Below are 15,592 nucleotides of genomic sequence, written 5' to 3'. Positions count from 1 at the left end.
GTATCAGCTTTTAGGTGTGTGCACACCTCGTCGGCACACAAAAGCTTATACCTAGAATAAAACTTGGTTGGCCTTAAAGGTGCCACTTTTTGCTCACCCCTATTCCATTGACATGATGTAATCTGCCTTGAGCCTCAGCAAGAAAGGTGGAGTACAGATAACCCAAATCAATCATATGAACATATGAAGCTGCCTTCTACTGAATCAGACCCTCCTGGGTCCATCAAAGTCAGTCTTGTCTACTCAGACTGGCAGCAGCTCTCCAGGGTCTCAAGCTGAGGTTTTTCACGCCTATTTGCCTGGACCCTTTTGAGTTGGAGATGTCAGGGATTGAACCTGGGACCTTCTGCTTACCAAGCAGATGCTCTACCACTGAGCCACCATCTCTCCCTAACACTTATGAGGCTCTCCAGGGTCTCAAGCTGAGGTTTTTCACACCTACTTGCCTAGACCTTTTTTAGTTGGAAATGCCGGGGATTGAACCTGGGACCTTCTGCTTACCAAGCAGATGCTCTACCACTGAGCCACCATCCCTCCCCTGACTGGCAGCAGCTCTCCAGGGTCTCAAGCTGAGGTTTTTCACACCTACTTGCCTAGACCTTTTTTAGTTGGAAATGCCGGGGGGATTGAACCTGGGACCTTCTACTTACCAAGCAGATGCTCTACCACTGAGCCACCGTCCCTCCCCTAATCAATAAAGTAACTTCTCCAACTGTGTTTAGTGAGATTTATTCTCAGGTAAACCATACACAGGACTGCAGACCCAAGGAAGGAGAACTCTGATTTCCTTGGCCAGTGTTGAACCTCTGTGAAAATAATATTTCCCTCTCCCAGAGCACCAACCACATTTATTTCTCATCCATTCCCATGGTCTCATTTGGATGGGAGGGAGGGAGGGAGGGAGGCAGGGAGGAAGGAAGGAAGCTGTTCCAGGCCTCCCCTCCCCTCCATTCCTAAAGCCCCCTCTCCCACACAGGCAGAGTCCAGCTGTTCACTGTTGTGCACAGCTGTTAAAAGGCACTTGAGGCCCCTTCTCTTGCAAGGGCCAGGAGTCCAGTCTATGCACAAGGCAGAAGGCCGATCCAGTTGCTCTCCACCAGGGCTGGCTGTCCTCCTCTAGGATGATGGAGCCACTACAATTTGGAGTATACAATCTCCTTGGGAGTTTTCTTCTCCATGACAGCTTGAGCGGACTTGAGGATATCCTCCGTCTGCAGCATGCTCATGTTCCAAGTAGCCTGGAGGACAGAAAAAGGACAGATTCCTGAGCCCCTGCCCAGAAACCATAGAGGGTCTGCCAAAGCTTCCAGAGGGCAGACACCAGAGGGAGGGTTTCTCCCCTAGGGAACGCCAGAGTTATCTGCTTGGCACCTGATCTCATTCCTTTTGGGCACCAGGCCAATGCATACCTGTGGATCCAGCCACCTGAAGAATTTCAGGGTTTTCCCCCGGTTAGAGAGGTTGAGAGCCAGTTTGGTAGTGGTTAAGTGTGCGAACTCTTATCCGGGAGAACCGGGTTTGATTCCCCACTCCTCCACCTGCACCTGCTGGAATGGTCTTGGGTCAGCCATAGCTCTCATAGGAGTTGTCCTTGAAAGGACAGCTGCTGTGAGAGCCCTCTCAGCTCCACCCTCCTCACAGGGTGTCTGTTGTGGGGGGAGACGATATGGGAGATTGTAAGCCGCTCTGAGTCTCTGATTCAGAAAGAAGGACGGGGTATAAATCTGCGGTCTTCTTCTTTGTCAGACAATCATTCCCATCTCTTGGACTCCTAATTATCTACATTAGCCGGCCAAAGGCCACCAAGATTCTTCAAAAGGGCACAAAGGAGACAATCCATCCCCTTACCCTCCAGATTTTAGCAGGGAGAGGGTCTGTTGCTTTAGCATGGAGGCCGCACTTTCGAAGTTGTGAACAGCAAGACTTAACCTCACACTTTCAGCTGACCCTTCCAAGCCACAGCCTCTGGTGTCTGGCGCAACATTTCTGAGTTACATTAATGACTTCCCCCATCCCAACAGCAATTCCATGCGGCTCAGCAGTGCCTAAACCACATCCCACAAAAAAATCCCATTCGGGGCAGAATAATTTTGTCCCAGATTTGCTACACCCACAACATTCAATACTTGCCTTTTCCTGCTTGCTGTGTCCTCCATTTCAACAAGAAAGCAAAGACACAAAAAGATCCACATGGACTCATTTTTTTTAAAGAAAGGAAGTGTTAGAATTCCTAGCCCATATGACAGAGGTCCCCAATGTTTTTGAGCCTGTGGGCACCTCTGGAATTCTGATACAGCTGTGATGGCAGCTGCTGCCAAAGCAACTAAAAAACCCCCAAAACCTTCACAGCCAATCAGGAACCTTGCTAGGCAAAAGTCCTACCTAGCCTCACCCACTTTCAAAAATCACTTCAGGAAAGGTGTTGGTGGGCACCATGTTGGAGACCCCTGCCCTATGACAACCATGCACACAGACACCTGCAGAACTTTTAATTCCAGCTGGAATTGTGTGGAAAATAATGGGAACCAACAGAGGTCAAAAAGAAGGGGAAGTAACTCCCCTTATACACACACATCCTGATCAACTTCCTGTGTCCTGAGATCTGCAAGTCAGCTTGGTGTATCACAGAGCTTATGGTGCAATGACAACAGGATTGGCTCCTCCATCTATGCTGCCCACCCCACCACAAGAAACTGCTTGAGACTGCACTGTGAGGTTGCTCTCCAGCAAAGAAAGCTGGGAAAAGGCAATAAGTAGATCAGGCAGGGTGGGGGGGGGGGGCAGCAAATTCCTTGAACTGGCCCTAAGAAGCAACTCCCCATTTAATTTTGGGGGTTTTTTTGAAACGTTTGGGCCAGAGGGCTCAAATTAAGAGTAGCATATTTTGCTAATACGCTTGTCGTTAACATTTATTTGCTGAGAGCCAGAACTGGCAGGAGAAGTGAACTTTCCCCCAGTTGCGAAAGAAAGAACTCAAAGGTGAAACAGGACAGTAATATTTTAAGAAGCAGCTTCAAATAGAATCCATCCTGCCTAGGATCAGCTGCCCTTGTCTATCATCCACCTTCCTGGATCTTGGGCCAAGAACCATCTTTCACAACCTTGGTCCTCTGGGTCTCTTGCCTGGAGACGCTGGATGCACAAAGGATCTGCCCTGCTTCCCACTCACTCACCATGTATTTGAGGGCCTCAGACACTGGGTGGTCCCTGGAATAGAGGAGGTTGATCTTGGTGCCTTGCACAGCCACTGGGCTCTTGGAGGCGATCTCAACAGCCAGGTCGAAGGCAGCTTGCATCATGGCTTCCTTCTCTTGGAATACACGGCTGAGAAAAGGCAGAGATGTCGGAGTGAGGCTGGGGTGCTTTGGACATTAGTTTGCCCGCGAAGATTCTTCACACAGGAGGGGAACACCTAGAAAGCTGCTTTTGTTATAAAAGGCCCCTGGGAGTATACTTTCCAGGGAATTTATTTACTAATCACCCTTCTGTACTTAAAGTATATTTATTCATTTTTCTAAAAAAAATTATTCTGCCATCTCCAAAGCAGGCTCAAGGCACCCTGATAAAGGTGATTTATAGTCAGAAGCCTCTGGAAATGGAAAATTCTTTTAAGCGATCACGTCTCCGTGAGAGTTTCAGAAGGCAGCTGTGCTGCTCTGCAATAGAACAGCTGGATTCGAGTCCATGAGCGCCTAGAAAGCAGCAAGATTTTGGGGGAAATGAACGTCTGGGAGACAGATTTGGGGTTGCCAACTCCAGGTTAAGAAATACCTGGAGGTTTTTGGGGAGGAGGGTGAGGGAAGGGAGAGACTTCAATGAGGTCTAATTCACGGGTGTCAAACATGCAACCCGGGGGGCTGAATCAGGCCCTCAGAGGGCTCTGATCAGGCCCCCAAGCAACTGACTCTTGTCTGCTTCCTTCTCCCTCTCTCTTGCTTCTTTCTGCATCTCAACTTGCATTGTAAGGCTTGCTCAATCTCACAGGAGCTACAGAGAAAAAAACCTCGATTTTCTCCATTGGTTGAGGCTCCTCCTCCTCCTGGTTCCCTGGGGATGGAGGGAAAGAGCCAGAGTTTCCATTGCCCAGTTCCCTGGATTCCATGGGAGAAATACAAACAAAGCACCTTTAAGATCAACAAGTGCTAATGTTTTATGCATGTTTTATTTTACATTTAAAAAAAAATCTTTAATTATGTTTTTCTGTGTCCTTTATAAAGTTCATATATCTGCTACCCAAAATAGGTACATACATGACTCGGCCCAACAAGGTCTCTCTTATCTCAGATCCGTCCCTTATAACAAATGAGTTCGACACCCCTGGTCTAATTCCACAGAGTCCAATTTCCAAAGCACCGTTTTCTCCAGGGGAACTGATCTCTGTCGCCTGGAGAGTACTTGTAGTAGTAGGAGATCTCCAGCCACCGCCTGGAGGTTGGCAACCAAAAAGAGATTCATGGAAAAGGCGGTAATGCAGAGAGCACACTGTGTATCAACAACCACGAGATACAACGTACACAGCCCCAACAATTCCTCTCACTTTTGTGTAAATTCATTCAATAAAGCATGTGCGGTCTGCAAAATTCATTTCCTACTCTATAATATTCATACGGTTCCATATCCAAGCCTAAAGCACTTTAGGATTTGATATGAGTCTTTGGAACCATAGGCTTTATTGAATGAATTTACACAAAAGTGAAGAGGGTTATAAACATTTTTTGGAATTGTGTACATTGCATCTTGTAGTTATTAATTCACAGTGTGTTCTCTGCATCACCACCTGGAGTTTGCCAACCCTAAAAGTGCTTGTCGTCAGCTATTTCATGACTCCGTCTAATCCTTTTCCAGACGCAATGGCCAATCCCACATTTCGTGGCAGAGAGTTCCTGAAGTTAATAATGATTGTATGGATGCCTGTTTCCATAGTTCACTCCTATAACCCTTACCTTGAACATATGAACATATGAACATATGAAGCTGCCTTATACTGAATCAGACCCTCGGTCCATCAAAGTCAGTATTGTCTACTCAGACTGCCAGTCTGAGTAGACAATACTGACTTTGATGGACCGAGCTGAGGTTTTTCAGGGTCTCAAGCTGAGGTTTTTCACGCCCATTTGCCTGGACCCTTTTCAGTTGGAGATGCCGGGGATTGAACCTGGGACCTTCCTTGCTTACCAAGCAGATGCTCTACCACTGAGCCACCATCCCTCCCCTTACACTGGAACTGGGGTTTTATTTTTCTCCCTACGTTTAAAAAGCCCCAATACTTGAAAAATTCTAAGTTTTACTCTGACATAGTGTCGGTTTGGTTTCCAATTTTAGAATTCCTACAAGAATGATCAATAACACCCAATGTTATAGACGCTCTACATTTATGGTGAATATACAATGTGATTTGTTTTATAAGGTCTGATACCAAATATGTATATAAGTTTATATTCTGTTAGTTTTGTCAAATAACTTTCAAATATATGTTTCTGTATAACAAAATAATTAAAAAAAACTTATGGGGGGGGAGCCCTGATACTTGTGACCTTTCCTCACAGGGAAAACATTTCAGCTCTCCTTCATCATTTTAACTGCTCTTAATTTTTCTAAACTTCGCAGCCAGCGAACTCTATGTACCAGATGTGGCTGCACTGTAAAATTAGGCTCTGTGCATAATTTTTTTGTATTTTCCGTGTGTGTATGTCTGCACCTGGAAGTCATGTCGACCTCTGGTGGCCAGGAGGATATTCAGGGAGGTTGCTGAATAAGCCTGCCTCCACCTCTCAACTGGGTATTTCAAGGGCAGTCTCCCATCCAAGTACTAACCACAATTGACTCCACTTGGTTTCTGAGATCTGATGAGATCAGGTTATCCTGGACTTTTCAGGTTAGGGCTGGCCAGGGGTTTTTTTGAGCAGGAATGCAGTTCCGGCTGGCTTTGCGTCAGGGGGTGTGGCCTAATATGGAAATCATTCCTGCTGGGCTTTATCTACAAAAAAAGGCCTGTGTGAAACAATGGTGACTTCAGGGGCTGTGGTCTAACATGCAAATGAGTTCCTGCTGGGCTTTTTCTACAAAAGCCCTGGGGCTGGCTATACATTTTTATCTTGCCCTCGCTCCAGAGAGTTCAGAGCAGTATATGTGGATCTCCCTTCCCCATTTTGTTCTCACAAGAAACTTGTGGGGTAGGTTAGGCTGTGACAGAATGATAGGCCAAAGGTGACAAAATGAGTTGCGTGGCTGAGTATGGATTTGAACAGGGCTTTTTTTGTCGCAGGAACTCCTTTGCATATTAGGGCCACACACCCCTGATGTAGCCAGTCCTCCAAGGGCTTAAAATAGTCCTTTAAACTCTTGGATTGGCTACATCAGGGGAGTGTGTCCTAACATGCAAAGGAGTTCCTGCTACAAAAAAAGCCCAGGATTTGAAGCTGGAACTCCCAAGACCTAGTGATACTCTAACTCAGGAGTGGCCAAACTGTGGCTCTTTCACATTTATTGTGTGGCTCTCAAAGCCCCACCACCCTGTCGGTTTCTCTCTTTAAATCACTTCTTCAAGCCAAGCCAGCTGGCAACTTGGAGAATGCATTTAAAGTTAAAGTGGCTTTCTTTCTACCTCTCCCTCCCTCCTATCTATTTGCCTGCCTTCCTGTCTTGTGGCTCTCAAACATCTGATGTTTATTCTATATAGTTCTTACATTAAACAAGTTTGGCTATCCCTGCTCTAACTACTACACCACGTGTATGATCCTCCCTATTCTCTTCATAACCTTTTCCCTAATAACCACTAACACCACATTAGCTTTCTTCACTCCTGCAGAAACTGGAAAGGAAGGGGCCACAGAGGAGGAAGTACCATTAGAAAACACACAGCTGCACTCACAAAACACACGTACCTGACAAGGCCGCAGCTCTCTGCTTCTGGAGCCATCAGCTTCCGGGCTGTGAAAGCCAACTCATTCACAAGGCTGGAGAGGGAAGCAAAAATAGAGTTGCCAGCTCATACGTGGGAAAGGGGGCATTTGGTTTCCTCCCTGCCTTAGAAAGCAGGAAGAGAAAAAAGAAAAGAAAGGAAAGGAAAGGAAAGATCCACTGTGCAAGCACCAGTCGTTCTGAACTCTGGGGTGATGTTGCTTTCACAACGTTTTCACAGCAGACTTTTTACAGAGTGGTTTGCCATTGCCTTCCCCAGTCTTTTACGCTTTCCCCCCAGCAAGCTGAGTACTCATTTTACCGACCTCGGAAGGATGGAAGGCTGAGTCAACCTTGGGCAGGTTACATAAAGCAGCTTTCGCTGGGATCGAACTCAGGTCATGAGCAGAGAGTTCAGATCACAGTACTGCTGCTTTACCACTCTGCGCCACGGGGCCTTAGAAAGCAGGGAGAGAAAAAGACCCACCTAATAAAGCGCTCTGCTTGGGCGCTGGAGTTTTTTGGTTCGTTCACTGCAAGCACACAGAGGTGATTTCCCACAGTCCCTTCCAGCACAGCTCACAGGAGACGCCTGCCCCTTTGAAGCGGATCCAGATCACAGGATTTGGCCAACACAGCTGCCCCTCAGATCCAGGAAAAGCTGCAAGACCCCCCACCACCCACCAATTCTTTGGGAGAGGGAGCAGAGTCAAAACAGAGCCCAGCCCTCACCTCCGGCTGCCAATGGCAAGTGGCAAGCGCTGTAAGACACCGACGTCAGCTGCGAGCCCTATGTCCACCTCCTGGAAGAAAAGACGAAACATGCTCACATGTCGCACAGATCTGTTGACATGCTGAACCTTGGTTTTGTTCCACCGTAGAACTTGACACAGCTTGCAAAGGATTCCCAGACCTCCTCCCTCCTACCTAAGTGCTGATCAGTCCCAAACTTTCTGGGCTGCTGAAAGGTGGCCACTGTGGGGGCCCTCCAGGTATTCCCTGGGACTGCCAAGGAGTAGGTCAGAGCCAGGTGAATAAGAATACGAGAACCTATGCCTCAATGGAATTGGGGGGGGGGGCATGCAGGGCTACGGAAGAAGAGGCACGCACCTTCACCTGGAACCAAGCATCCTGAGTACAGTAGCGGATGTCACAGGCTGAGACGAGGTTCACACCTGGAGAGGCAGCAAAACCAGCAATCCTACTTAGACTCTGATATCTTCACTTTGCTGTTGTTTTAGTACTGTGCTAGAAGGATACCTTCTCTGCGGGTCAGACTAGATGTTCTTAGGAAGTCCCCAAGCAATGATGGCTGGTCACCCAGGTGCTTTCCAGGGAATGTTTCGTCTAAGGGAATTTCCCAGCAAGGAAAGACATCCCACCCTTTTCTTCTGGGACAGAGAATCAGGGCTTTTTTGTAGCAGGAACTCCTTTGCATATTAGGCCACACTCCCCTGATGTAGCCAATCCTCCTGGAGCTTACCATAGGCCTTGTACTAAGAGCCATGTAAGCTCTTGGAGGATTGGCTACACCAGGGGGGGGGGGGGGGGCGTGATCTAATAAGCAAAGGAGTTCCTGCAACAAAAAAGCCCTGCAGAGAATTATATACGTCACTTTGCATCCTCGATGGTGGGATATAAATGAATGAATAAATAAAATTAATCAATCAGGGATTCTGTTGCTCCATGTTAACACTAGGTTTTTGTTCACATTTCCTGTACTCCGGCCTTTGTATATACCACAATATCCCGGAGTGCAAATTACAATCCTGGGAGCAAAATCGGACTTCCTGAAAACCTCAGCCTTCGTTAAATTAAAATAGATGGAGCAAGGTTCTAGTCCTCAGGCTCACAAAGTGATGCCCCAAAACTAGCGTTTTATGCCTGCTGAAATCTCAGAAGCTGAGATAGCAGCTGAACAAGATTTCTGGTGGCTGCTGGGAGAAATGGCTTCAAATCTACACAAAACCCAGACTGGGGCAGAGTATATACAGTTCCTATCCTCCTTTGAGGGGGAAAAAAGAAAGAGAGCTGAAGTCATATATTTGTAAGGTGAGGATTTAGAATTATTTGTAGAATTTTTTAGCCTACAGAATTACAACATCGCCCCCTGCAGTTGGACAACTTGTTCTATGAAAATTGAGGGGCAAAGGGTTGGGGGGAAATGTGCATTTCTTTGCAGCAGTATCCCTGCAAACAGTAGGAGTCACCAAGGAATAGGTATTAAAAAAGAAAGACAAGGAAAGCAAGAGACCAGAGAGGGAACTTGACTCAACATTGTCTGGTTGAAAAAGAGAATTTTTCGAACTGGTTTGAGAAATCCAGTGCTATTATGCGTAGAGGGTGGTGGGGTGGGAGAGAAAGATCTCTTCTCACCTCCACCTCTGGACCTATCTGCCTTTCTTTGTCTCAACTAACTGAGGCACTGCAGAGAGAAAGAAGGGAAGCGCTAAGCTTTGGTCAATGGTTCACCTATTAGCTGGTCCGCATAATTAACCCACATAAACCTATCATACTGTGTGTGTGGACTGGTGAGGGGAAGGATATGAGCCCCCTGGGGTCCTGAGGTCAGCCGCACAACATCTTTTCATGATCCCTTGGCCTAAGGATGCCTGACTGGGTTCAACAAGGGGCAGGGCATTTTCGATCTGGGCCAGCTACCTGGTGAAATGAGCTCCCGCTGGAGATCCGGGCCCTGTGGAACTTATCTAAATCTCGCAGGGCCTGTAAGACAGAGCTCTTCCACCAGGCTTTTAATTGATCCAGCAGATGTCTCCTGGAATCAACATTCCCTCCAGCACCTTATGCTTATGTTATGCTGAACGTTACCAGCCTATATGTGGTCTATGACTGGTTGCCAATTATGTGGATCATGGTTTTTGTCAATTCTGTAATGATGAGATTATCTAGTTTAGATGTAGTTTGTTTGATGTTTTGTAAGGTTTCTTAATGTTCTAAGTCGCCCAGAGCCCGCTTGCGGGATAGGGCGGGGTATAAATAGAAAGATTAAATTAAATTAAATAGAGGGCAAGTTCTGAAGGGACACCAGCTAGCACAGCCGAACGTGAGTTGTGTATGGCTCACCTCCTCCAATGCAGGCCCCATGGACAGCAGCAATTACAGGTTTCGGGCACTACAAGGGCAGAGAATAAATGAGCCTTTGGTGAAGCCACTTCTGTAACAAGGATAAAGCAGGTTCTGTGCCCCCACCCTGCCCAATACTGTCCCTTCTCACTTTCTCCAGCACAGTGAAGGTCTCCTGATAGTCCCGGATCTTCTTGCGGATATTCCAGGATTTCCGGGCCGTGTCGTCTCCTTCCATCATCATGAACACGCTGCCCATTTCCATCAGATCAATGCCTGCAACATGATGGGATCAGAGGAGGGGAGAATTCAGAACCAGGGCTGGCTTGCCTGCTAGGCAAACTAGGTGGTTGCCTAGGGTGCCCAGAGGTGGGGGGCAGCAAATTGGGCTTTCCCCCTCCCGGTGCCCCAAGCAAGCGCTTAGTTTGCCTCCCTCCCCCCGCTGCCGCTAGCCCCCTCCAGCCCGCAACTGCCGCCCCCTGCTGCCGCCGCGGTGCTCCGCTCGCTGCAACTAAAACTAAGTTCTGTCAGCTTCACAGCCCACATCTGCGTGTTTTGTTAAGAGATTTTTAACAAAACACGCAGGCGCGGGCTGCAGAGCAGCAGGGCTTAGTTTTAGTCACGGCGACTGGGGGGGGCGGCAAGTGGAGTGTGGCGATAGGGGCGTGGGCAAGCAGAGCGTGGCAGGGGGGCCACCTGCCTAGGGCGCTATTCGCCCTACAGCCTCCCCTGTTCAGAACAACTTTCCCGAAATAATTTTTTAAAAGTTTAACAATGCCACCTGCTCTCTTTCAAACTCTTTACGCCAGAGAATTGTAAGCACTGTTTTTTATAGAGTCAAGATATAGCAGGGCAGATTTCAGCTTAACATTAAGAGAAACTTCCTAATATCAGAGAGGATTCTGTAGCAGTTTGGGGAACTGTTGGTCCCTATAGGTCACAAGGGGAAGGAAACTTCAAGAACATAAGACTAAAGGATGGAATCTCCTGGACAAGCTCAAAAATTTCCGGCTAGAGGAGATATTGCCTCCAACAAAGGAACTTCTTGATAAACGTTTTTCTGCGTTCTCATTTTCCTTGCTTGTGTGTTCCTGTCACTTCAGGGTTAATTTTTCCTTCTACGCATGTTTTGCTCCCTCTAGTGGTCGATTCGATATTACACCACTTTGTGTCCATATCTTCCTTGCAGATTTAGACGGCAGGTTTTACACAGGACATAAAGTGATGTGATACAGAATTGACCAATAGAGGGGGCAAAACACATAAGAACATGGGGAAAAAACCTCACAAACAGGACTGCAAAAGCAAGGAGAATGCAGAAAAGCCCATAGAGGCGGAAGAAGTTCATCCTTCTAGTCCTCAGTGTCTCTCTCCAATTTACCTGAACTGAACATTTTCCCAGCGCCAGATATAACCACGGCACGACATTCTGAGTCCTGAGCAATCTTGTTGAAGCACTCTACCATCTCCCTATGGCAAGAAAGAAAAGAAAGACAAAAGCGGCCATGTTTGAACTTATGCAACTTGTTCCTACTAGTTTAGTTGGCTTCAAAAGATGACATATGTGTCAAGTGCCTTGCCATTTTTTCTGTTTGCTGATGAACTCTAGTTTTTTTCTCCTTGCTTCTGCTGCTCCTATCTCTTCGCAACAGTTATCAAAACCCTCCGCACAGGTCTGAGGGGTTACCAGAGAAACCAAGGTCACTCTGCCAGATCAGGAACACCTGCGAAAAGGGGTCTGGGAATGACTGGGGGAGAGGGATTGCTGCTTCTCGCTTTCCTTTCAAAATGTAATGGCTTTAACCAAACCTATATAAGGGGGCAGAAAGCCTGCCAAGGTAGACTTTGCAAAGTCTGTCCTGCCTATGCACAGTTGTCTGGAGTCAATAAACAGCCACTGATGAAGTGGACTGTTTGTGCTCTTTGAACTACTGGGGTCTTGGCACTATGAGGAAAGGTTGCAAGAACATGTTCAGCCTGAAGGAGACTGCTGAGAGGTGATATGATCACCATCTTCAACTACTTGAAGGACTGTCATATAGAACAGGGGTGGCCAACAGTAGCTCTCCAGGTGTTTTTTGCCTACAACTCCCATCAGCCCCAGCCAGCATGATCAATGGCTGGGGCTGATGGGAGTTGTAGGCAAAAAAACATCTGGAGCGCTACCGTTGGCCACCCCTGATATAGAAGATGGTGAGGAGTTATTTTCTGTTGTCCCCGAAAGTTGGACCACAGCCAATAGGTTGAAATTAAATTAAAAGAGCTTTCAGCTAAACATTAGGAAGAACTTCCTGACAGAGCGGTTCCTCAGTGGAACAGGCTTCCTTGGGTGGTGGTGGGCTCTCCTTCTTTGGCGGTTTTCAAACAGAGGCTAGATGGACATCTGACAGCCAATGTTCCCTCTAAGCTGCAGAGTCTTGTGAGCAGAAATTCTACTTTGTGAGCTACTGGCATTAAAGTTGTGAGCCACTGCATAAATTAGTGTGCTCTGGGTTCATCCTTCCTGAGCTAAGACAAAAATGTGTGAGCTGGACGCTAAAAATCTGTGAGCTAGCTCATGCTAACTCAGCTTAGAGGGAACACTGCGGACAGCAAAGCTGACTCTGTGAACTTTTGAGAGTCAAAGCTCCCTGCATTGGGATACACTTTTAAGTCTCAAAAGCGTGTTATCTTGTTGGCCTCTAAGGTAATATGGACTCAAATCTAGCCCTTTGACTGTCGACCAACATGGCTACCCTCTGAAACTGTTTCTACTTTCTTTTCTGATGGTCGCCACCCCCAATGCCTGTCTCTGATCTGCCCTGAAGTTACAAAGGAACACAGAAGGAAGGGTTCCTTCCACCCCCAGCCAAAATTCATCCATGGGAACTTCCTGGGAGCCCCTGGCCAGCCTCTGAGAGAAGCATCCTGAAGGACAAAGAGTCTCTGGGTCTGATCCAAAAACTGGCTGCTGTAATACCCTTTGCACTAATGCCCAAAGGAATCCTATTTATGCCCAGGGCAGGCTCCCAGCTCTGTACACAGCCATCCCATGGGAACTGGCACAGGGATTAGCTCAGGTTGCCTGCAAGTTTTAAAGGCCATTAGCAGTGAGGGACACACATATCTTTGGGACCGCCTCCGCAGGGCTTTTTTTTTTTTTTTTAGAAAAAGCCCAACAGGAACTCATTTGAATATCAGTCCACACCCCAACATTACCATTGTTTCAGATAGGGTTTTTTGTAGAAAAAGCCCAGCATAAACTCATTTGCATATTAGGCCCCACCCTCTGACGCCAAGCCAGCTGGAACTGTGTTCCTGTGCATTCCTGTTTTTAAAAAAAGCCCTGTGCCTCTGGAAGAGCATTATGATCTAGTAATAAGTAGGGCTTTTTTTGTAGCAGGAACTCCTTTGTGTATTAGGCCACACAACCCCTGATGTAGTCAATCCTCCAAGAGCTTCCAGGGCTCTTCTTCCAGGGCCTACTGTAAGTTCTTGGAGGATTGGCTACTACATCAGGGGTGTGTGGCCTAATATGCAAAGGAGTTCCTGCTACAAAAAAAGCCCTGGTAATAAGAACCTTTTGGTGGTCCCTGGCCCGAGAGGGATCCAGCTGTCCTCGACTAGGAGGACTTTTTCTGCCCTTGTCCCCTGGTGGAACTCCCTGCCAGAGAACATCCATGCCCTATGGCAGGGGTGGCCAATGGCAGCTCTCCAGATGTTTTTTGCCTACAACTCCCATCAGCCCCAGCCAGCATGGCTGAGGCTGATGGGAGTTGTAGGCAAAAAACATCTGGAGAGCTACCGTTGGCCACCCCTGTCCCATGGGATCCATTACCTTTCCATAGAGCTTGCAAGGCAGAGATGTTCTACCAGGCATCTGGTTGAGGCCGGGAATGGTCTGGCAGTCTTCCAGTTCTCCCTTTTCTCCATATTCCCTTCACCCAGGGGACTGGTGGACACTGAGATTATCCATCATCTTCGATAGGATATAGTACCATTTAGGTTGTTTTAATGTATTTTGATATTATATATTGTATTTCAGCAAACCGTTGTAAGCAGGGCTTTTTTTGTAGCAGGAGCTCCTTTGCATATTAGGCCACACAGCCCTGTTGTATCCAATTCTCCAAGAGCTTGCAGGACTCTTAGTACAGGGCTTACTGTAAGCTCCAGGAGGATTGGATTGGCTGCATCAAGGCTGTGTGGCCTAATATGCAAAGGAGCTCCTGCTACAAAAAAAGCCCTGGTTGTAAGCCACCCTAAGCCCTGCTTGCCTAGTGAACTAAAACAAATGCCAAGCTGCTCTTCTGCCTTCTATCCCATGACAAGTGATCACGCAAAGGCCAAAGAGCAACTCCCTTTTCCAATTCAGGAGCTGCCGCCCGTTCTCATCACCTCCAGAAGGCAGCATTCATGGCGTTCCTTTTCTCCGGCCGGTTGAGTTCCACATGCAGCACCTTCTCTCGCACCCGTTCGACCTTCAGGGTCTCATAGCTGTCCGGGGCGTCCTGTTTCTTCGACTCTGCCGACATCAGCCTTGCGCTGAGACAAGGAGCACGATACACAGAGAGTCCTGAGAGAAGACAAACAATGCTAATGGGCATGGGAGAGCCCCCTCCCTAAGAACATCAGAAGAGTCCTGTTGGATCAGACCAGTGAGGGTCCCTCTAGTCCAGCATCCTGTCTCACACAGAGGCCTCAACCAGTTCCTCTGGAGAGCCAACAACAGGACAGAGAGGCCGAGGCCTTCCCCTCAGAAGAACATCAGAAGAGCCCTGCTGGATCAGACCAGTAAGGATCCATCTAGTCCAGCATCTTGTCTCACACAGAGGCCTTAACAAGTTCCTCTGGAGGGTCAACAACAGGGCAGAGAGGCTGAGGCCTTCCCCTCATAAGAGCTTCAGAAGAGCCCTGTTGGATCAGACCAGTGAGGGTCCCTCTAGTCCAGCATCCTGTCTCACACAGTGGCCAGCCAGTTCCTCTGGAGGGCCAACAACTGGGCAGAGAGGCCAAGGCCTTCAAAAGAACATCAAAAGAGCCCTGCTGGATCAGACCAGGGAGGGTCCATCCAGTCCAGCCTCTTGTCTCACACAGGGGCCAGCCAGTTCCTCTGGAGGGCCAACAACAGGGCAGGGAGGCCGAGGCCTTCCCTTGATGCTGCCTCCTGGCAGTGGGGCTCAGAGGTTGATGGCCTTTGAATGTGGAGGTTCTCTTTATTCACCATGGCTAGTGGCCATAAACAGACCTACCTTCCATGAATCTATCTAATCCCCCTTTAAAGCTATTTATTCCTGTGGCCATCACTACATCTTCTGGCAGTGAATTCCACATTTTAACCACTCACTGTGTAAAGAATTATTTCCCTTTGTCCATCCGGAATTTACTACTCATCAGCTTCACTGGATGCCCTTCTTAGGTACAATTCAGAATGGGCTCTAGGAACAGTTGCCTAAAATGTATTTGTTTATTTAAAATGTTGGTTAGCTGCCTTTCAATCTTGCAGAATTCAAGGCAATTCACTATGCATATACAACAATAATTATAAAAAACTTACTTCAGCTAATATTGCTCTAGTTATCTAACTGGATCCACCCATCCTGCTTTGCCCTGTGTAGCCCTATGAATGTTA

At 47.6% G+C, this 15,592-nt stretch overlaps 1 protein-coding gene across 1 annotated transcript; it reads right to left on the bottom strand.

The window, feature by feature from the left end:
- Nucleotides 1-713: 713 nt before the first annotated feature.
- On the bottom strand, nucleotides 714-14,570 carry ECH1 (enoyl-CoA hydratase 1). Its single transcript, XM_060257520.1, has 9 exons — nucleotides 14,359-14,570; nucleotides 11,366-11,454; nucleotides 10,136-10,260; nucleotides 9,985-10,033; nucleotides 8,011-8,075; nucleotides 7,633-7,703; nucleotides 6,885-6,956; nucleotides 3,174-3,324; nucleotides 714-1,238 (listed from the first exon to the last, which is right to left on the bottom strand). Exons 1-9 carry the CDS (start codon nucleotides 14,565-14,567, stop codon nucleotides 1,134-1,136), a joined length of 936 nt encoding a protein of 311 aa, XP_060113503.1. The 5' UTR covers nucleotides 14,568-14,570; the 3' UTR covers nucleotides 714-1,133.
- Between the last annotated feature and the right edge of the window lie 1,022 nt (nucleotides 14,571-15,592).

Source organism: Heteronotia binoei, chromosome 17, assembly GCF_032191835.1.
Source record: "Heteronotia binoei isolate CCM8104 ecotype False Entrance Well chromosome 17, APGP_CSIRO_Hbin_v1, whole genome shotgun sequence".
Taxonomy (NCBI): domain Eukaryota; kingdom Metazoa; phylum Chordata; class Lepidosauria; order Squamata; family Gekkonidae; genus Heteronotia; species Heteronotia binoei.
This window is presented reverse-complemented; position numbering and strand designations above follow the sequence as displayed.